The following is a 22,676-nucleotide window of genomic DNA, read 5'->3' as shown; positions in this document are numbered from 1 at the left end:
TCCTCTGGTGTTGCAAGAGAATGTGGGCGGCGGTGATCAATTAACATCAGGTGAACCGAACGCTCGTTTGTCCTCCTTTTCAATAAAAAAAAAGTTGTTACCCACGCTTGGCAGTAGCTCCTTAGTATTTTGAACAACTAGATAACGCACGAATTAACATATTAGACAAAATTGGTCAGGTCCTCTTTACGCTAGTATATTCTGTGTATATATTCAAAAGTCAACAAAGGGTGAGTTATAAGTCAGAGAAAACACCCCGCTATAATTCATAAATAAAGTACGCCTTTAAAATATATTTATAGGCTGTCAAAAAGATTCAAATAGATTTCGCATTGATTTTGTGTTCAATTTATAATAATTGATACTTAGATTATGGATTGGTCTCCGCTAGGTTTGTGAATTAATTCCAAAAGTGAGTCACAGTATAGTATCACTTTTAAAACATAACAAATTGCTTAGATTTGCAAGAGCGACATCTAAAGTCAATTTCCTAATATGCAAATATTGGGGTTGAGCAGGTTATAGTAATTGATACGCTCTGCCCATTAAAACGCAGTGCTACTCAGGATCTTAAAAAAACTTAAAAACTTCTGAGCGGAACTAAAATTGCGCTCGTCACCTTGAGACATAAGATGTTAGGTCTCATTTGCCAAGTAAGTTCACTAGTTCCGGCGCCCTTCTGACATAAACACAGTAATACTTACACATTACTGCTTACCCATCATCTAGCCGGCATCCTGTCCAACTGCAACTGGGGAGATCTTTATATCTTTGTTGGTATGAAGTACATGAAAGGACCTTATTTTTTTTCCCTTTTTTTATTTCTATAACGGTGCAGAGGTACTCGTAGATCACAAGCTAGTTATCGTCTTATGGCCGTTTTCAATAACCTTTCTAACCTGAATTTAACTTACTAGAGGTAGACAAATCTATCCTTTACGCTTACTTACACTTCAATAGCCTATCGACAGAAAGCATTGGACTATAACTATATTGGACATAACTATGTATACTAACTTGCAATGTATCCGTAACTAGAGATTCGTTATTGAAAACGGCCGTTAATCGCGTGTTTATATTACTAGTGAACATATCGGCATGAGAGATATAAAAAGCGCGGGGGAATAAAGAGATCAGGCGATTAATGAACAACATACAAGTACACCCAAACATTTTGTTCGCAAGCCGTCCAATCACTATTAACAACTCACATCCATTTCGATTACAACACTTACTATCACGCAGAAAGAGCATCAACTAATCCTAAATATAACCGAAAGGCCTTGCTTCAGATTCAAAAATAATTCACGGTTACTCTCGATACAACAGTATTGTACATGCGTGATTATAGTGAGCTCGTGTAAGAGAAATAATGTATTAATGTGATAAATAATACTCAATAATATTATTGGTGTTTCGATCGCAATAAAAATGGATGACAATCGTGTTACTACCGTCTTACACTGGAACTACCGCGGTTTTACTGAATTCCCTCTCCAGACACTTGAAGGCGAAGAATCCGACATAACAGATATATACTTAAAAGAAAACCTTATTTCTAGTATACCAAATGATATTTACAAACTTAGAAATTTAGAGAGTCTCTACTTCAGCGGTAATGATATCACAGAGTTGCCTCGCGAAATATCGATGTTACGTTGCCTTAAGTGCCTGGATGTTAGTGGGAATAGATTAAGATATATACCGGAGGAGCTAGCGGATGCACGGAACCTGAAATTTCTGATATTAGATGAGAATGAGTTATGCAGATTACCTTTACGACTGGGAGAGTTGAGAACGCTGCGCTATCTCTCGGTTTGTGGTAATCATTATGCTTACATTGTTTTAATATGTTTTCTGTGGATGGTTTTATGCAATTCACATTAAAATTTTGTTACAGTTGTAAACAACAAATGTATAGGAATTGAAAGGACTTATTTATTACATAAACATTGCATACAGATTTAGATTTCAGTAAATTATATCTCGTTATAATTACATTCTTACATTACTTACATTGTTTTAATATGTTTTCTGTGGATGGTTTTATGCAATTCACATTCAAATAGTTTAAGGTTTAAGTTTAAGGTGTATTGAAATTGAAAAGACTGATTCATTACATAAACATAAATATATACCTAGAGATTTAATTTTTTGTTAATTAAAACTTGTTATCGAGTGTTTCTATTTAGGTAATTATAGTAATGTAAACCAAACAGACTTTGATAAACAATTGAAAATGTTTATTTGGTGGGGTGAGGGGTTAGGTTGTAATTCTGTATTCTAATCTTGGTAAGTGGTAATTCTTTAATAGCATAGATGCTTTATTTTAACACAAGTGGCCTAGTTAGTCGAGCAATGAGCCGTGAATTCGGTCCCGATAAGCTCTCATTCGTAAGGAAGACTTTTCGAGGTCTATTAGAAAAACATTGAATGAAACAGAGAGTGCACAAGAGAAGGTTCTTTCACAAATCCTCTGATTGTCGAACTGTTTTTAATACATACTTAGAGTACTCTAAGTGGGTGTAACTAGGTGATAGATAGATTTTGGATAGAGTCTTCTTTACAAAGCTTTTTAACGGGCATTTATAATAAGCGCTTAATATCTGAGGCAAATGCATTTCTCTCAAATCTCCGAGTTTTCTTAATTTATTCAATATAAATTAATTGAACAAACATTCTACCGCAGTTTTCTCAGCTCATTAATACCTTCAACAAAAGCGTGTGCACCTTAAAGAGATAACGTCGAGATAACCCGACGACAGAAACGCGTACTTGTCGCTATGCACTCGCTCGTGTAGAGCATACCTTCACGTCAAAAGCTGGTAATGCGTGTCTTAGGCTGAGATCTATAGAGCGTACTTAGACCTTGCTCAGGCTTACTTACATAAAACTTAGCTGAGTGTGATAAAATACTTACTTGACTGATACATTGGGCTGTCTTAGCTTAAGCAGAGCATAACCTCAGCTGTGAAATGACTATAAAAACGAAATCAAAGATTATGCTAAGCTTACACTCAGCTAAGTTTTTACACACAGGTGGTTCTTACCACATCAGGAAAAGGAGGACAAACTAGCTTACGGGTCACCTGAGGTTAAGTGATCAGCGCCACCCACATTCTCTTGCAACACCAGAGGAGTCACAGGAGCGTTGTTGGCCTTTAAGGAAGGTGTACGCGCTTTTTTTTAAGGTACCCATATGGTCTCGTCTCGGAAACACCGCACAAGCAAGCTCATTATACAGCTTTGTAGAACGTGAAAGAAGGCTCCTTGAAAAACGCACTGTGGAGGACCGCCGCACACATCAGGTGACAGCTCTTAGGAACACTCCTCGTGATAAATGCGGTACAAGACACACAATGAAGCAACGTCTCGGTTTGATGTATCTATCTATCTCTACGCAACGCCAAGTGATCCAGCCGTTCACAGAGCACTGGATCCCCGACAATTCGAGCTGCCAAACGGATCGAGCTGATACTGGGGTGCACCAGACCAAAGATGACAGCAATACTCCATGTGTGGCCGGACCTGCGTTTTGTAGAGCGCTAGAATGTGGACGGCTTGAAGTATTGCCATGCTCTATTAATGACAACCAGCTTCTTCCAAGCCGAATTGGCTTTGCCCAGACGGCCACGGAAATGGCATTGGAATTTCGAGACCCAGTATTCCGATACTAGGGGAGACTTTAAGGGAAGTGTTGTCGAAGAGCGGTGATACGACAATACTGTCCTACAATAGCGATCTTTAGTTACCTTTGTAATGTAGAGCGATGATAAATTAATGAATAGAACATAAGGAATTCTTATTGATAAATAGAAATTGTGTAATTTGCTATAAGCATGGGGAATCAATGAGGAAACATTAAACAAGATTTACGTCCCGTCTGCTATTCTAAGCAAACTGATTTTACGATCGACACTAAAATCTGGAGGCGTGTGATACTTGCCGTGTGGCACTAACGAAATTTGGTTACGAATTTGTGATTTTGTTCGCTGAAATTCCCCAGTTTTAATGTCTTTCGGGCTATAAAATATCTTCACCACAGTAGTCCACTGTTCTTTGTTATACAAGCTTTTGCTTCGCATTCGGTTTATTTTATAATGGCGATGTACTTTATACGATCATTTACTGTAATTTCTAGAATTTTTAATTGTTTATTACAAAATGATATATTTATTTGTGTGGTCGTTTGGTTTTAGATTTGAAATACAAATCTCATTTAACTATCATATTATATTTTTATATGTAGGTAAGTTTATTCATACATATACAGCTAATGACAATCCGACTACTACGACCTGTGCGGTCAGGTTAGGTCAGGGTACAAGATCTACTTGACAGTTGAAAACCTGCTCAACCCTAATATTTGCATGTTAGAAAATTTACTGAAGATGTCGCTCTTTCAAATCTAAGCAATTGTTATTTTTTTTAAAGTGATAACCCTCACTTTTGCGATTGTACGATACGTCACTGGAACGGTTAGCTCAATGGAAAGAGCGCTCGCACGAAACGCGAGAGGTCGCGGAGTCGAGTTGCGCATTGATTCATAAATTTTGTTTTAAAATCTTATTTGTGTAATTAATCCAATGAGTATGGGTTATCACTTTAAAAAAAATAACAAATTGTTTACTTTTTTTTCTAAATTTGATGTTTAATTCAATAAGTTTACTCATTCTTGAAAAGATTAAAAAAATAAGAGTTAAAACAATCCCCAGTTGTGCGTTAGAGCTGATTTTTACGTATGTACTAATTTCATTATGAAGTAGCGATCAAAATCAATATAAGTAATTGTAAATAATTAGATTATGAGGTGATCACTTTTGGATTTTTCATACTTTTTTCTTTAATGTTATAAATCTTTCAGATAACAGACTGCAATGGCTTCCTCAACGGCCTGTATTTAATTATCACCACTGTGAGCTGAGGTTCTGGAGAAATGTCGACTTGAAGACCGTTCCCTATTCACTTTGGTACCACATGTTCAGAGAACAGCAAACGAGAAGTCTCAATATTGGGTAAGCAATATAGCATTTAATTATTTACATATCTTGTTAAATTAGAATGTATTGTCACTATTTGCATGTAAGTCACCCACAGGTCCAACTATATGTGATATAGGAATTGCAGACAACGTGCCTGCAAATAGAAACCTATTTTTTTATAATAAAAGTATAATTAAATTTATAGGGTTGCGTACCTCAGAAATATAAAAACTAGGATCAGTGTTGTCTGTCTATCGAGAAACTTATTCTGTGGTAAGCCACGTCTCCCTAACAAAAAGTTTCTTACGATACGAGAATAACTTTATTACGATAGAGGTACGATGAACAAAAACATAAAAATACTTACGTCTCTGGTCCCTTTTTTTTATGTAAAATGAGGACAAACGAGAGTACGGGTCATCTGGTGTTGAGACGTGATCACCGCCGCCCACATTCTCTTGCATCACCAGAGGAATCACAGGAGCGTTGCCGACCTTTAAGGAAGGTGTACGCGCTTTTGTTGTAAGTACCCTTGTCGTATCGTCCCAGAAACCCCGCACAAGGAAGCTCATTCCACACCTTTGTAGTAGGTACGTGGAAGAAAGCTCCTTGAAAACCGCAGTGTGGAGGACCGCGACACATATAACAAGTAGGATACTTCATATTGTCATATTATAATTATAAGTAACTAGGCTTCTTGTGGTACTAATGACAAAATAAAATAACTGTCAAATTATAACATTAAATGTTATCTTTACATATTATATGAGAGAATGTACGTATGTATGTAATATAATCACCTTAAACTCGAGAACCGTCAGCCTAATTAAAATTAAACTTTGCACTTTGTTGAGCTGGTGGCAGTGATTTTTCTCATGCACCATAGGTTGAATTAATATAAAATCTTGTATAATATATGCTTATACTTAATAAAATTTGTGGTTAATGCTGATCAAAGACTGATATCACAGATTGGGAACGGAGCAACCGCCCTCAGACTATACGACATAGCATTGCAACCATTTTATTACGAAAAAAAAGCCCGCTGAGTTTCTTGCGCCCGTTCTTCGCAGGTGTCAGGCATACTTCTTCGAATGGGTGGTAGTTTGTGACTTTCAATAATTCATATCATATCCTATTTTTAATAAAAATATTTGAATTAGAACTATAATACCCACTAATACATTTTACCAATTACCGTTTCAGATGTCTTAAGATTTTTAAAGGAAACTATAAAATACAAGCCGGTAAATTTTGTCTGAAGATCCTGAGCGATTCTTCGAAACACGATGCAATAATAAACGTACCAGGAAACTATCTTAATATTTTACATAGACAGACGCCAAGACCGGCAAGTCTATTTGAATTGAGCAAACGAAAGTTTTACGAAATTATTTGTGAAAAAATAAAACATTTTAATGATGTGCAAATCAGTATCTATTCAGATATATATCATCATTTTGATGGGAAAATGAGAGATAGAAAAGGAAGTTTAGCTGATAATTATTTATATTACGCATCAAATAAATGTATTGAAAATAACAATAATATACCGGCGGCTTCAAGACAAAGGAAACCATACATTGTTCCCGCTGATATTATAAATGAGTTGTACGACTTTTTGCCAAGCTTTATTAAAAATGATTTATGCAATGGCCCGGCATCGACATGTGAAAACATATCATGCAGAAAACCAATATTTGACTATGTGTATTTAGAGTTTTGCATGCAGTAAGTATTTGAACGTTTGGTTCTATGAAAACTGTTATATTTAAGTCTATACTGGATGATAAATATATCGTGATTAATCTCCATTGCTTAGAAGAAAATAAGATGAGAGATATTATTATTCATTACATTTGTCAAAGAGCAACATAATTTATTGCTTGCTGCTAGACAACCGATGAAAACAGGCCAGGTTTACTACTTTAGTGTGCGTGACAAGCCATGTCTTACACTCGCGATTTGTACGTCACTTTGTGTTAGTGTGCGTGCATTGTTCAAAATAGAGATTAACTGCCAGCCTCCTTATTTATAGACGTTTTCAAATCTGTACGACTCTCGTCTTTCTGAAGTGTCTAAACGTAAAAATCATCTAACCATAAAAATATGTAGTTTAGTGATGATTGGAAACAATAGACGTAATTTGCACTATATACTAGAAAAAGCATCACACCTTGATTGTTTGTAACACTAGTTATGGACAGCTGTCCTGAACTCAGTTAGTCTACATTAGGCGTTCGAAGCAATAACACATATTTCAGTGTCTGCTAAGTTTTTTTTTCATAATATTATGATCCTGTTTTATTAAATCTCTAATACAAGTGAATTTTCACCAGTAATTTCAACATAATATAATCCGAAAAACACGCTTTATAGAATTATATATTGTCAATTTAAGTGGTGACGCGTAATCTCGTTGACAACCGGCAATTTTTATATAAACATTGAATTAATATACTGCTTTTATCAAGTTGCGCCCTATAAATTTGTTCAGAATAACTTCTCTTGTACGTAAAATTAGTAATATACTATATTACCTCAATCTCTTATCCCTGAAAATTTCTAACGTCCCTTGTCAAGCTAAGTAATATATAAATCAGACCAGTAACCGGCATACGCGAGTCTACATGGTCTCCTATACAATGCAAGGAAACGTGAGGTCATGGTATTCAAGGCTGGTAACAAGTGTCGTAACACCAATAAAACTGAACGATGAACCTCTAAAAAAGTGTAGAGCAATTTAAATATCTTGGGCACTTTGTTACCGAAGACTTAAAAGATGATGTAGATATGGAGAGGCAACGCAGTGCGCTGTTATTTCAAGCGAATATGATAGCACACAGATTCGCGCGTTGATCGACAGAAGTAAAAATAACTCTTTTCAAAGCGCTACTGCTATTGTGAGGCACGCCCTCAGGCTACTCGAGTACAATTAATCGTACAGCGCCCTGCGAGTCCAGTATAACAACACCTTCAGAGCACTGTTGGAGCTGCCACGTTTTCGTAGCTATGTTTGCACACGCAGAGGTCTAGGTCGATAACTTTAACACGTTCTACGCAAAAAGCGGCTTCTCTACTCCGCTGAATACGAGGCAGCAGCAACAGTTATATGAAGGCGATAGCCGACAGCGGGGAATGTCCGTATGTTGGCCATATAATAAAAATAAATATGTCCCTTCGTAGTTATAATTACTAGCAATGGATCGTAGTTATATGAAAATAAACATTTTATTTTTATTATTATTATAACCAATCTAATTCAACGCCTTTGTTATTCCAGGAAAATAATTCTTATTGAAAAGTCGGAAGACATAGTCCTGAGTGCAGCGTTCTGTTCAAAGGCCTGCGCTGATTCGTGGAAAGCTGAAAAAGACGTTGTTGAGTGGGAAGTTTTATGACACTAACTTGAGTATCATTTAATTATCATATTTTGTTACGAGATACACTTTTTATGTTGCATCTTACGTCTAGTTGTGCCAAACGATAAAATATATCTCTGATAAGTCTTGGTTATGTGGTTAGATACTTTATACGTCTTGATAGAGCCTCTTGCTTCTAGACGACCGATAAAATAGGCAAGGTTTATTACTTTAGTGTGCGTGACAAGCCACGTCGTAGATCACTATGTGTTAGTGTGCGTGCATTGCTAAGAACAGAGGTTAACTGTCAACCTCAATTCCTTTCGACGTTTTCACAGCTGTCACAGTCTATCTAGACGTATAAATGATCTTAGTTTGTGTTATTTTGGCGTTAAATTAAATTTTTAAATAATAGAGATAGAGTTTCTGTTGTCAGAACTTTTTTATTGGAAATTTCTTCCGCCTTTTTTGCTATCTTTTTTGTTCTTTATGTGTTAAAAAGAATTTTTGCAATTTTTTTGCAATATTCCATCGCTCATATATTTAGGAGATTTATCAAAACTTACCACATTTTGACCTTATTGACTAGACTACGACTAAACCACAGTGAAGAGTGGTTGGATTTATCTACTCATACCTATTAACATAAAATTTGTAGAGAATTTAACGAAATGCTTATATTAATTTTTTACGTAGAAATATTATACATTTGTTTTAAAATACTCATTATACAATTAGTGTTTTATAGTTTACGTTCTATTATTTCTTGTTAGATTTAAATTTCAATCGACCTCTTATATAATTTCTGTTGTTTTCTTTTCTTTTCTTTTCTCAGTTGCCGTATTTGTTGAATGCTGTATACAATTTTAATTGGATCTGAGGATCACATAAAGTATCTTGTAGTTGTTATTTGATGACAGTTTTATCCCGATATCTGGTATTGTACCCAATTATAAAAAGAAAAGGAAATAAATCTTATTAAAAGATTAATTTATTTATTAATACAGCTTTACTCACGTTTCATCGGTGTCGGTACCGACTAGTTTCGCACCATTCGGAGGTTCTTCATCAGGGTGAGTGTGTCGCGAACCTACCACACTCAGTCTGATGAAGGACCTACGTATTAATAAATATGACTCACGAAAGTTTTAATAATTTAAAAGATTAATTTTATACAAAACCTTTAAATAATATTAAACATTGTATACATTATGTAAAGCCACGGATACATAGACAGTAGTAGAGCAAACGGTCGCTAAAAATAGCGTAGCCATTGCGCACATATAGGGAGTGTCGTCAATACAGGGCCGGACTAAGACCGCTTATAGAATTTTATCTGAAGATGTTGAAACACCCAATATACTTACAGAAATTTATATTTTCAGGGTATAAGAGTAGATTTTTTTTACGAAATCTTAAGAAATTAAACTACCCATCTATTCCAGTGGGTTATCGAAAAAGGAGTATTATAGTTCTCTCTACTTCTATTGAAGGCTGGCATGACGGTATATGTATCGTATAGAAGAACTAGCCCTGCAGTCATCAACCCGAATGCCCATCTTGTTGAATCCTAGTGTTGGTAAGGCAGAATGCTATGAATTTTAATAGGTACATGAGAATTACTATAATTAATATTTAAATATTATTTCACTTGTTTTACTATACCGCAGTTCTTAAGATGATATCCTTGAGACGAATGTTTCTCGCTGCATTCATGTTTTTTCGTTTTAAAATAAGATAAACTTTCACAATAATTTTAATTAACAAATGTACATAGTCATTTGAACAAAATTAAGTAATAACCGATTATTTAATTGGGTGCTTCTGAGAGACAAGATGTGAGTCCATCTCGGTCATTAAATTTTAATAAAGAGAACAAAAAGTTTATAGGTTTTCTTTTCAGTTTGTCAAAAAGACTATACTTACTTAATTATATATAATGGTATTAGATGTCGAATGAAAACCAGGCTGTTGGTTAAACAGTTACGAGGTTTTTAGTCGGACTTATTACGACCCGTTTCGGGGCCTAAATACGTAAATGTATTTTCCTCCTCTCGAAAAAAAAATATGTTTGTCTTTGATATATTTAGATAAGGGCAGAATTAAATAAACAGGCTATGAAATTCTACATAGTAGATATATATAATAATCGATAGATATTTATTAAAAAATCATTTTGGATAATCCGTTCTACAATATATATATTTGTACTTTACTCGATGCTGGGTGATCGTTGCCAATGCCGAGAATACCTTTACCACCCGTCCCATTAAAGAAAAAATATTATTTCATTATCATGTTAGTTGTTTAAAATAGAATTTGCCGCGTGCCCGTTTGACCCTTCTCTTCAATGTTTTTATTACTTACAACTTTGCTATTTAACTTTTTTCCATAGGACTAAGAGTTTTGCCGAAAATCGTTATAAAACGTTTTTTACCATTGAAATATCCCCTCCCCCACCCTTGCACTTCCCGCCCTCAAATCACCCGTAAATTATTTTTCCTTTCATTTTTATTACTTATATTCTTTTCCAATGAGTTTTATCCTAACATTACCATTTTCAAGGCTTCCGCCCTACTGTAAAGCTCAACTCACGTAAATTTATAACTCATTGCCCATTGTTATATAAATTAGATCGATAGGTACATTAAAGTAATTAAATTTAAATTTAGTTTTTTATTTCACGTTACTTTTTAGTTTGCTATCAATATGGCCTAACGGAAGTCAAACGTAGGTTTTCAAACAGCAAACATGCTGAGATGGGACCTTTTTTTGAATCGTATGTTTCAGTCTTTTTATTTTTTGCTTGTTTATCTCTATCATAAGTATTATTTTATATTTTTGTATTTGTGTGTACATAATACTTATACGTTTCAAAATAAAATAAATATGTCAGGTGTTGCGAAAAATATTAGTTTTAACTGTCTATTGGGTATATCTTATATATAAAATTCTCGTGTCACAATGTTCGTTCCCGTACTCCTCCGAAAACGGCTTGACCGATTCTCATGAAATTTTGTGAGCATATTGAGCAGGTCTGAGAATCGGCCAACATCTATCATTTGTCATACCCCTAAATGTTAAGGGTGGTCCACACGATTTTTTTTTATTTTATTTTATTGATATTTTTTGTAAATTTGTTTGAGTATGAGTCAGCATTAAAAAATACATACAACTTCAAATTTTCACCCATCTACGATCAACAGTTAGTTTTGTATCGCGATTTTAATATCGGCAATACAACGTTTGCTGGGTCAGCTAGTATTATATAATTATTTGTTATGTCAGAGAGCTAGAATTTATTGCAATAAATTTCAGCAGCGACAAGCTATTTCCAAATTGACTGTGTGCAGAACGACAACTATAAATCATTTGAAATTTGTATCGCAGTTGGAATGCTAAGAGGCAATGCTACTCTGAATCTACGGGAAAAAGATTGATGTTTTGAAGTCTTTCTTCATTATTATATATCCCATACTTAATTTCATAATTAAGTTAAGCTAAATTTAAAAATTAAAACAAACTTATAATTATTGTTAGTAAACTTAACCTAACTTAAGTCTAATATTATAAGAACTTAAAAAGAGAATAGTTTTATGTTAGTAGTTTTGTTCTATTTCTTAATAATAAATGTTTAATTAGTAGTATGGGCCGCTCTTTGGGTGAAGGCCTCCTCCATTTTTTTCCACACTATTCGGTCTTTGCCCAATATTAGCCAGTCTTTTCCAGCGTATTCAATCACATCATCAGCCCACCTCTTACACGTTCTTCCAACTTTTCTAATGCCCACCGGCCCTTTCCATTTCGTTGTCTTTATCGTCCATTTGTTGTCTGTGAGTCGTGATATATGAGCGGCCCATTGCCATTTTAGTTTCAATGCGTGGGTCAGTGCATCTTTTATTTCTGTTCTTTGTCTAATTAGAACATTTCTTATCTTTTGAATTTTTCTTATTTTCAATATACTTCTTTCTATTGCTCTCTGTGTCGTTCTAATTTTTTGTTTTACTTTATTCGTGACATGTCCATGTTTGACATCCATATAGAAGACAAGGTAATAAGCATGTGTCAACTACAGTTTTCTTCAGCTTTAGATTGAAATCTCCCTTTAGTATTTCTTTCAAAGACCAAAATTTTTTCCAGGTTAGATTCCTTCTTCTTTCGACTTCTTCTTCGTTGGAATTTTTATCAAATGATATTTGTTTGTCTAGATATATATATTTCTCAACGTATTCAATTTCATTGCCGCTAGTGGTGATGGGTATTTGAAAACTGTTGGTCATCACTTTGGTTTTATTGCAATTCATTTTTAATCCAATTTTTAAACATTCTTTGTCTAGTGAATTGTTCATACTTTCTAGGTCTTTTGGAGTTTCTGCTAGTACTACGATGTCATCAGCGAACCTTAGATGACTCAAGAAACAGCCATTAACTATTATGCCTTGTTTACCCAGTCAATATGTCGAAATATATAATCCAGTACCAAATAAAAATTTTTGGGGACTGAGGTTCGATTTTTATTGACTCTCCTCTTGTTTCCAATTTAACATTACTGGTACTATTAGAGTAGATGTGTTTTATTATGTTCTGATATTTTTGAGGTACATTCAGGGATTTAAGCGCTTTCCAAATTGAATCATGACTAATACTATCGAATGCTTTGTTATAATCAATGAAAGCTGCGTAAAGTGGTCTATTGTACTCTTTATATTTTTCGAAAAATTGTTCTAAGGTATGAATATGATCCATTGTACTGAAACCTGAGCGAAAGCCAGCTTGTTCTACAGGTTGTTCGTTATCAATTTGTTGTGTAATCCTTTTTAAGATTATTGAGGAAAATAATTTATATATGTTTGCCAGTAAATTAATAGGCCTGTAGTTCTCTTTATTGTTAGGATCGCCTTTTTTATATAATAATATGATATCTGATGCATTCCATTGTTTCGGTACTACTTCTGTCTCAATTATCATATTAAATAGCTTTGTCAGATGAGGAACAAGAATGGGTGCATAAATTTTAAGTATCTCATTACTTATGTTGTCCGGGCCTGGGCTTTTATTTGTTTTTAGGTTTTTAATATTGATGACAATATTAAAAACCGACGTATTCATATACACAAGTATATGAATACTTCTGTTTCTTGTATTATAATATCATTTGTCTGTGTACATTTATTAATTGTATGTTTTGTTATTTCAGACCTCAGTTCCTCTTCCTTTGTTTTACGATATAATTCTTTATAAAAATTTGATGCTTGATCCATTATATCTTATCTAGTATTTGCTATGGTTCTTTTATTTTCAATTTTGGGGATCCATGTTTTATGAATACACAATTCTTTGAAAGCTCTTTTTACGCTTCTGTGCTTTTCTAAATTTTTTGTGATAATATTTTTGCTATGAGTACTGTAATCTTTTTTTATCGATTTTTTAGTTTCTTTGTAAATTTTACTCAATTCTTCTTTAAGTTCTTTATTCTTATTTTTTGTATTTATCAATTCTGCTCTTTTTTTAATTAGATTGTCTGTTTTTTCACTAAATATTCTGTTCCGGTTTTTCTTTATCTGCACTTTTTGTGGTGTAGGTCTTTGTAATATAGCCTCTACTAGAAAATTGTAATAAGTTTGTACATCAATTTCTTTTTCCCATTCCCCTTGTTTCTTTTCCATGTAACATTTACAGTGTACTAAGTAATTCTTTGTTTCTTCTTCTGTTTTAGGGATGGGAAGCTTTGTTATGTATGACCTCCTACTCTTCTTGATACAACTTAATATAAAAGTTAGTCGTAACAGTCTATGATCCGACGGAAAATTTAGTTTACTTAAGACCTCAAAGTTTGTGACAGATTTTGGTGAATTCGTCAGGGCAAAATCGATTTCATTTTTGACTTTTTGATCTGGCGACATCCACGTCCATTTTTTTTGTTTTTTATTAAAAAACGTATTAGTTATTGACAGTTTGTGTTCAAGAGCATATTCTATTAATCTTTCTCCTCTTTCGTTTCTTTGTCCAATACCATATTTTCCCATGACCCTACTTTCTCTTGTTTTAGGTTGACCTATTTTTGCATTGAAGTCTCCTATAACTACAACCTTGCTGTCTGCTAAATCATGCGCTTTTTGAAGGTCATCATAGAATTTATCAAATTCTATATCACTTGCTTTTTCTGTAGGTGCGTATACCTGTATTATTGAAATTTTTATTTCGTTAAAAGACATTTGTAACAGTGCTACTCTTTCCGATATTCCTGTGAAATTTTATATATTTTCTTTAAATCTCCTCTTCACCAAGAATCCTACTCCATGCTTGCCATTAGTTTCTCCCATGTAACAAAATATATATTCTTGATATTCTTCTATACTGCAGCCTAGTCTTCTTACTTCAGCAAGTCCTATAATGTCACAATTAATAGATTGTAGTGCGTTAGTTTATTCTAAAAGTCTTTCTACCGAGGACAATGATCTCACGTTGTATGTACAAATTTTTAATAATTCTTTTTCTTTGGATGGAGGGTTTTGGTCTAAATCCTCACGATGACCAGTCGGATTGAGGATTGGTTTCTTATTTTCCTTATAAGTATTGTGTTTTTGCTTGCTTTTTCTTTGCGGTTTATTGCGGTGGCTGATGATTATTTCCTATGCTGGGTTTTTTTCTTTGGTCATGATTGGCGTTAACGATGATAAAGTGCCGCTTCTTTCTCTCATCACATCAAACACATTTTTTCTATCCACTTTGAGCTATTAGTCCGTTTGCGTATTTGGCTTAGAGGTGAAGATGGCTTTTTTTTATGTCGTTGGGTAGTTTCTGAGGAAGTACTATCTTTAACTATGAGTTTATCAAATTTGATAATTGCAAAGTTTCCTTTGCTTCTTTCCTCCATCATCTTTATTTTTAGTGCTTTACTCTTTTCAATAACTTCCTTAGATTAATCATCGGTGATATAAATGTCTTTAAATTTCTTCTTGTTTTTTTATTATTTCGTATTTCATCCATCTGTTCGTTAGTGAATTGAGTACTGGCCTTATTTTTCTGTGTTCTTCTACCTCTTTCTTTCCTATTCTGTAAATGTAGTCAATATCACTGTTACTCAAGTTTATATTTAATTCGTTGTTTAGTTTTTCTACTGCTATTTCCATAAGATTAACAGTTGATCGTTCATTCTCTTTAAGTCCGTGTAAAAAAATATGGTTTTTTATTTTTATTGTAAAATAATTGGTTGTCCAAATTTTTCTATATGAACCATTAAAGAGGCCAATTTTGTATCCATTTGCGATACTATCCGTTCAGTTTGATGTTGCATTTCAGATCGATACGTACATTAAAGTAATTAAATTTAAATTTAGTTTTTTATTTCACGTTACTTTTTAGTTTGCAACCAATATGGTGACGTCATGATATATATAATATATGGCTTAACGGAAGTCAAACGTAGGTTTTCAAATCAGCAAACATGCTGAGATGGGACCTTTTTTTGAATCGTATGTTTCAGTCTTTTTGTTTTTTTGCTTGTTTATCTCTATCATAAGTATTATTTTATATTTTTGTATTTGTGTGTACATAATACTTATACGTTTCAAAATAAAATAAATTCTAATGTCAGGTGTTGCGAAAAATATTTGTTTTAACTGTCTATTGGGTATATATTATATAATTATTTGTTATGTCAGAGAGCTAGAATTTATTGCAATAAATTTCAGCAGCGACAAGCTATTTCCAAATTGACTGTGTGCAGAACGGCAACTATAAATCATTTGAAATTTGTATCGCAGTTGGAATGCTAAGAGGCAATGCTACTCTGAATCTACGGGAAAAAGATTGATGTTTTAAAGTCTTTCTTCATTATTAATATTATATGCATATATTATTGCTATTGTACGAACGTTACGTTTTAAAATTAATCACCATGGACATGGCAAGGAATAAGATGTCATCCGTGAATCTCGATTATTATTCAATTCCAATAATTTTGGGATTTTTCGGGATCTCGGGATAAGAAGCCGTTTTAAAGAACTATCCTTGAAAAATTATCAAAAAACTGATTGCAAAATGAGGTGAAAAAGTGATTTTGATTTTAACTAGTTAGTTAGGCCTATAACTGTATGCTGAGTGATAACAATTCCGATATTCCATAGTTAACGAAAAGGACGGGATCGATTTTTTAAAATGGAACTTAATTACCACCTAGCTCTAACTAACATAATAATATTCTAATCATAATATAAGCAGTCTATGATTTTTGTTTATTTCTGCTGTTAGACAACCGATAAAATCAGGCCAGGTCATAATACTTCAGTGTGCGTGACAAGCTACGTCTTTACACTCGCAATTTGTATGACACTTTGTGTTAGTGTGCGTGAATTGCTCTAAATAAAGGTTAGCTCTAAACTCAATTTTTTTCGACGTTTTCACAGCTGTCATAGTCTATCTAGAAGTATATATGATTTAAGGATTCAAATACATAGGTAGTAATGCTGGTTGGCGGAGTCCTCGCGTACCCAGTACTAGGTACATAATGTTGAAGCAGCTGGAGTGATAATTGGAGCAAAAGAAGTTTCCGATCAGACTCAAGAATAAAATACTCAAGAAAAAAATTCTACGTATTTACTACTTTCTTATATTTTAGTATAGTATATATTATTATTATGTGTGTGTATATTTTTGACATTTTTCTTACCCTTTTAATGTAGGTAGGTACTGTCTTTCTCTTTTATTGTACATTTCTAATGGTTGCCTGGAAGAGATCACTATATGATTTGATTTGTTTGATTTTAATTTTATCTGTTTGATATTATTTATTTATTATTATGAAATTTAGTGTATGACTGAACTTAAGCCATTGTAAATCAATGTTATAAGTTCATTTATTACGTTTTGATTTTGATTTTATGGTAATAAGGCCGCCATTTGCACCATATGATGTTATTATGTATGTTAGTAGTTAAGTTACATTTTGTTGATGTAGTGTCAAAAAAAGTGTATCTAATAAATAAATAAGTTTTTCTCAATTCGGTTTCAATCCAACACCTTTGCAGTTGGTGTTATTATTTCACATTGCTTACTTATATATTTCTGTCCAGAATACGCAGTGTTGGTTGGCCTCCCCTCTAGATGGACTGGTGATCAAGTCAAGGTCGCCGGCAGGTTGGATGGTTGAGCAGCGCACGACCGATCGTCGTGGAGATCTTTGGGGGAGGCCTTTGTCCAGCAGTGGAAGTCTTCCAGCTGCAATGAATAACTTATATCTTTAAAAAAAAGTATTAACTAGCTTCACTTGTCACAAAATTCCGCCAACATAAGTACCTAACCACAGACATAGATCCAAGTAGATAACGCTAATCCCTCCGTCTGTATGAAAACCAAGCGGGCCCTTTTTTTTGTACCTACTGTGACGTCGTTAAAAATCGAGCCTAACGTTTAGCCACTCACCTCATCATTAGTTGACGTTTTCAGTACATCAATAGTTGGTATTGCTTATTAGTTATAAGCAATGTTTTTATCCTATCGTTCTGTTGTCATGTATGTAAAATTGTATTCTTTTGTGTTCTCAGTGAAACTGTTCTAGGATATATCTAATATTGTAATTTGTATATTTATTTAACTTTATTTGTACTATAGTGATATCTGTTTGTTTCCTTAATAAATAAATAAATAAATAAACAATGTATTATAAATCATCATAAAAAATAAAATAAAAGCGTCCTCTTTTTGACACACGAAGTACATACACTCGCGGCATCTATTTGGATCCATATCTGTGTACCTAACACACCTAGTACTTACCTAAAGCGCAACGTCTTTCTCTGATTCATATGGTGTTGCAAAAGGGAAATCCTTATAAGAGTAATTATTATTTTTAAATTTTAATTATTATTTTTATAAACGTTTCCATTACAGATTATTTTTACAATTGTTACAAAATGCGTTACCTTTTATGATACACTGCAGCGATGTGTACGGCGAATTCTTTCATTGCATTGCATTACATGTTACTTACCAATCTTTACACTCCTTTTGGTCGTCCCATATAGATCGAACCTTTAGGTTGGCGTCATAGGATGCCAACTGTACTTTTGAAATATCTGCCTGGACATGACACCAATATGACGTCACTAAAATGGCGGCCTGTCCCTTTCAGAACGTGCGGGCATTATTATTTATTGTTACTCTACTGAAAAATGGTACTATCGCTAGGTATATTATAACAACATTAAAATAAAAAACAAAATTATGAATTTAAAAGTTTTATTAAGCGTTTCCAGCCACCACTTTAAAATAATTTATCTTATAATTATTTGTAGTATTTCACCGACAAATCACAATACTTTCTATCAAATCTAAGGTGAAAGTTGATAAGTAATATCCTATTCTTCTATCGGAGTATTTATATATAAAAATAAATTTGATTTTGCTCGATTCCATTTTCCTCGATTTGGATTGGAAAAAATATTTAAAATTAAGTACTTTCTTTAAGATTTAACCTATAACCGTTTACATTATGGACTATTTATATAATCATCTGTTTTAATTACATAATCTTAAGTTATATAGATAAAAAGATATCTTAATAAGGTAGGTGCCGGAAAACTGCCTAGCATTGCCAACATCATGCCGGGGGGTCTAATATACAAGTGTGGGAGTTGCGCACCGGAGATTTAGAGACGTATAGGTATGGATACGGACGCCATGACCCGACTCAGTAACATGTGGAAGAGAAAGGGAATTACCGATGCCACAAAGAACCGGTTATTACGCGCTGTTATATTCGCAATTATCTTGTATCGAGTGGAAACGTGGACGATACGAGCTGGAGAAAGGTAAAGGACAGAAGCATTTGAAGTTCGAAGAAAAATAAGTTATCGACTTTAAGAATTCGCCGTCAATACGTCATTATTGACGTATACCATTATACCTTACCATACTTATGTATACCATAGTTTCTTAGAAAGCAATTTATGAGGATACAACAAATAGAATTACCACGAATTAATAACTCACATTAACATGTGTTTTTTTGCTTGGTGTCAGGTGTTCAATTTTAGTACATATTTTTGGTTTTATTTGAACTTCAGCGAAACATGTCATTTTTAGTTGAAAAATTTATAAGAATGAATCTCAACCAATTTATTTCGAATTAAAATACGCCCATGCCGAGTATAGATATAATTTATATTTTTTTTCAACTCCAATTAATTTTGCCACTTTCAAACTTTCACTTTCAAACCTATCAATCACACTTTAGATTTAAAACAGATCTATATTACCTACGTGAATTACAAATTCAACGTATGGAAAGATAGAATGATGAACATCATCAAAAACAAGATACTTTCTTTTATCTACACTTATCAAATATATAGGTATATATTTTACAATTATAGATGAACGTTGGCAGTATATATTAAAAAGGAGCAGACATGTTATAAGCCCGCGCATAGCGTGACTCAAATGCGTCTTGATTGGGACACATTTTGACAGTTACATTTTTACACAAAGTTTTACACTGAAAAACACTAGCTGTCTATTCGTCGTCGATTTGTGAGTGTATTACGCGGAACACTGTTATCAGTTGTTTTGTACACACACACCCTTACATTTTCGTTCTGTAGCTCTCATCGCTGTTGACCCGGCATTTGAATAAAATTATAGGAATGAATTATCTTTGAAGATTAATGCTAGAAGCTATAGATTTTTTATCTTATAAAATATATATACCATAAACAACAAATAAATTATCTGTCCGTTTTTATGTCACACTCTTCCAACTTCCTAACAGGCCCGCCTCCTGGGAATTCTATGGCGTCGTAAGACAGTTTGGACCACGGTGATCATATAACATCAGGTAACCCGAAGGTACGCTCGTTTGTCCATATCTTCCATAAAAAACACACCAACTTATAATGTAAAGGTGTACCTTTATTATAGTCTGTAGACTATAATGTTAAGAAATAGCAACCAACAAACATGAACAAAATGTAAGATTGGTAAAAATTGGATCTTTAAAGATAGTTGAAATCAAATGTCGATTTTCACAAATATGTGATCTTATTTTAGACTTTATTCTACCCAAAAACAAATAAAAATATTTAAAGACCCCCCCACAATTTCGACAACCAGGGAAGGCAAATGATGAAATATAAAACGACTCCAATTAATTAATCATTTTGAAGAATAAAAATTTGTAATTTATGGACTGATAAGAAAGGTTATATTATGTTAATATAGATAGTGACGCAACTATTTTAAAGTTTACTTCTTCAATTGATTGTAACAAACAAACAAACATAAAATTGTTATGCCAACTACTCGGTTAAATTAAGTTTGTAAGTCTTTTATTGGGCGATGTATATGCGTTTACAACATGATCCCAGAAAATATTCAAAACAAATGTGTTACGAAATTTAAAAAATTGTTAAAATGCGTTTGTGTTGTAAAAGTTATTATTACATAAATGTTTTTCTTCACCTTCACCCAGAGGCTATTTAACTATAAATGTTTATTGTACGATATTACATCTTAATCCATATTTTTATTTAAAAAAAAACCGCAGAGATTCTTGCGCCTGTTATTCTCAGGTCTGAGCCACACTATTTCGAATGAATAAAAATATTTGAATCTCTGTTGAAAGAGTATTTATTGGGACGCATTTTGACATTCATTAACGTTTGTTTACACTCACACTTGCAATTGACGAACACGTACTTTTTGTTAACGTTTATTATGTCATACTTTTTACATCATTTCAATGTGTCAGTGCCGTGTTAAATATTTTATTCGGTTGTTCTGTTTTGATTATTATAATATTCCTCGAACTAATTAACCAGATCTGACACATGTGCATTTCGAAAATCTAAGCTGGCTCTTATTCACACAATATCATCAACCCGAACTTTCTGGTTTCAACCATCCCGGGAATAAAACCCTCATCAAGGAACTGGACAATAAGGGACGAGACGAGCAGGACGTTGAGCTGATGGTAATCGATACGCCCTGTCCATACAATGCCGATTCTTCCCAACAGGATTCTTCAAAGACCAGAAGAAAAATTCAGAGCGGCACTACAACTGCGCTCGTCACCTTGAGACAAGATGTTAAGTCTCATTTGCCCAGGCTAACTAACTAGGCGCCGACGACACACAATATAAGTCGAAATCTAGACACAAAAATCTCAAAATGTATATATTCTATTCTAAGGGACTAACAGACGTAAGAATTTATATATCACCTACTTACAAGATTCAAATATGTCTGTACGAAAAATGATTAAAGTTTAACAACCAGTATAACCGCTCTTTAAATCTACTCATCACAAACTCGTACAGTCTCGCTAACTACCGTATTATAATTGTCATTACAAGCATTCAAACTATAAATTTTTTACCCTAAAATTATAACCTTAAATTGGAGTACTTAATACTTAATCGTGGATCTTGATTAGGAATGCAATAATTAATTTGTAGTAATAAAAAACGTATTTTTATAGTATGAAAAACCAAGCATACCCCGTCGTATGCACCAAAATAAATAAAGATTAGTGACTACAAGTTTTGTTCAATGTTTATGTAATCAATCACTCGATTGATCTCAATTGATCGAAGGCACACATTCAAAATACAATGAAGCAATGAAGGCGTGGCTCTTAAATAATTTATACCTCTAGATAGATTTTGAAAGCTGTGAAAATGTCGAAAAAAGTAGCAGCGAACTGTTAACCTCCATTTCCAGCAACACACGGACAGCCATGAAAACAGGCAAGTTTTATTACTTTGGTGGACGTGACAAGCTACGTCTTACACTCGCGATTTGTGTGCCATTTTATGTTAGTGTGCGTGCATTGCTCAAAATAGAGGTTAACAGTCAACAGTCAAGTTTTCACAGCTCATACAGTCTATCTAGTTATCTGCCACTTTTTACATATCTGGTTTCTTCATTTGTGTTATATTTAGGTCCTAAAAATTATATATGTTTAACACACGATAATTTTGATGGAATTCTTTAAAAAATAAATACTAAACTATTTTCTCTTATATCTAATGAGCGCACACTTACGAGAGAAGCACTAACACTACACTTATTCAGATTCACTTTTTTCATTAAGTTACACCATAGTTTTTTCATTAAGTTCATATCCGTTCATATAAGTGTGGGGTCGCCCCATACTTTAACGGATATACTTGACGTCTTCAGCGGACGGGCCGTTGCTGTGGAGTAAAAAAATAAAAATATTAATTGAAATATTAATGGGTAGGGAAAATAACCAGACTCAAAGGCTTTCGACGCGGACACTAACAATGAAGCGGTTCTAAACAACGCCAAGTGATATAGCTTTTCACATAGT

At 33.6% G+C, this 22,676-nt stretch overlaps 2 protein-coding genes across 2 annotated transcripts in view; one reads left to right on the top strand and one right to left on the bottom strand.

The window, feature by feature from the left end:
- Positions 1 to 1,332: 1,332 nt before the first annotated feature.
- On the top strand, positions 1,333 to 17,346 carry LOC126968479 (uncharacterized). Its single transcript, XM_050813544.1, has 5 exons — positions 1,333 to 1,822; positions 4,865 to 5,015; positions 6,189 to 6,713; positions 8,266 to 11,078; positions 15,774 to 17,346. Exons 1-4 carry the CDS (start codon positions 1,432 to 1,434, stop codon positions 8,381 to 8,383), a joined length of 1,185 nt encoding a protein of 394 aa, XP_050669501.1. The 5' UTR covers positions 1,333 to 1,431; the 3' UTR covers positions 8,384 to 11,078; positions 15,774 to 17,346.
- A 1,220-nt stretch (positions 17,347 to 18,566) lies between these two features.
- LOC126968454 (PAN2-PAN3 deadenylation complex catalytic subunit PAN2) overlaps positions 18,567 to 22,676 on the bottom strand; it is a 71,400-nt gene continuing 67,290 nt past the window's right edge. The window contains exon 22 of the mRNA XM_050813495.1: positions 18,567 to 22,539. The gene's annotated coding sequence lies outside the window, so the exon portion shown is untranslated. The remainder of the gene's footprint in view (positions 22,540 to 22,676) is intronic.

Source organism: Leptidea sinapis, chromosome 15, assembly GCF_905404315.1.
Source record: "Leptidea sinapis chromosome 15, ilLepSina1.1, whole genome shotgun sequence".
Taxonomy (NCBI): Eukaryota; Metazoa; Arthropoda; class Insecta; order Lepidoptera; family Pieridae; genus Leptidea; species Leptidea sinapis.
This window is presented reverse-complemented; position numbering and strand designations above follow the sequence as displayed.

What these genes read in the sequence shown, in the direction of transcription:
- LOC126968479 (XM_050813544.1), top strand. Translation starts at nt 1,432, where the DNA reads ATGGATGACAATCGTGTTACTACCGTCTTACACTGGAACTACCGCGGT. An exon ending in ACGAGAAGTCTCAATATTGG is followed by an intron (nt 5,016 to 6,188) that starts GTAAGCAATATA and finishes TTACCGTTTCAG; the next exon opens with ATGTCTTAAGATTTTTAAAG. An exon ending in TATTTAGAGTTTTGCATGCA is followed by an intron (nt 6,714 to 8,265) that starts GTAAGTATTTGA and finishes TTGTTATTCCAG; the next exon opens with GAAAATAATTCTTATTGAAA.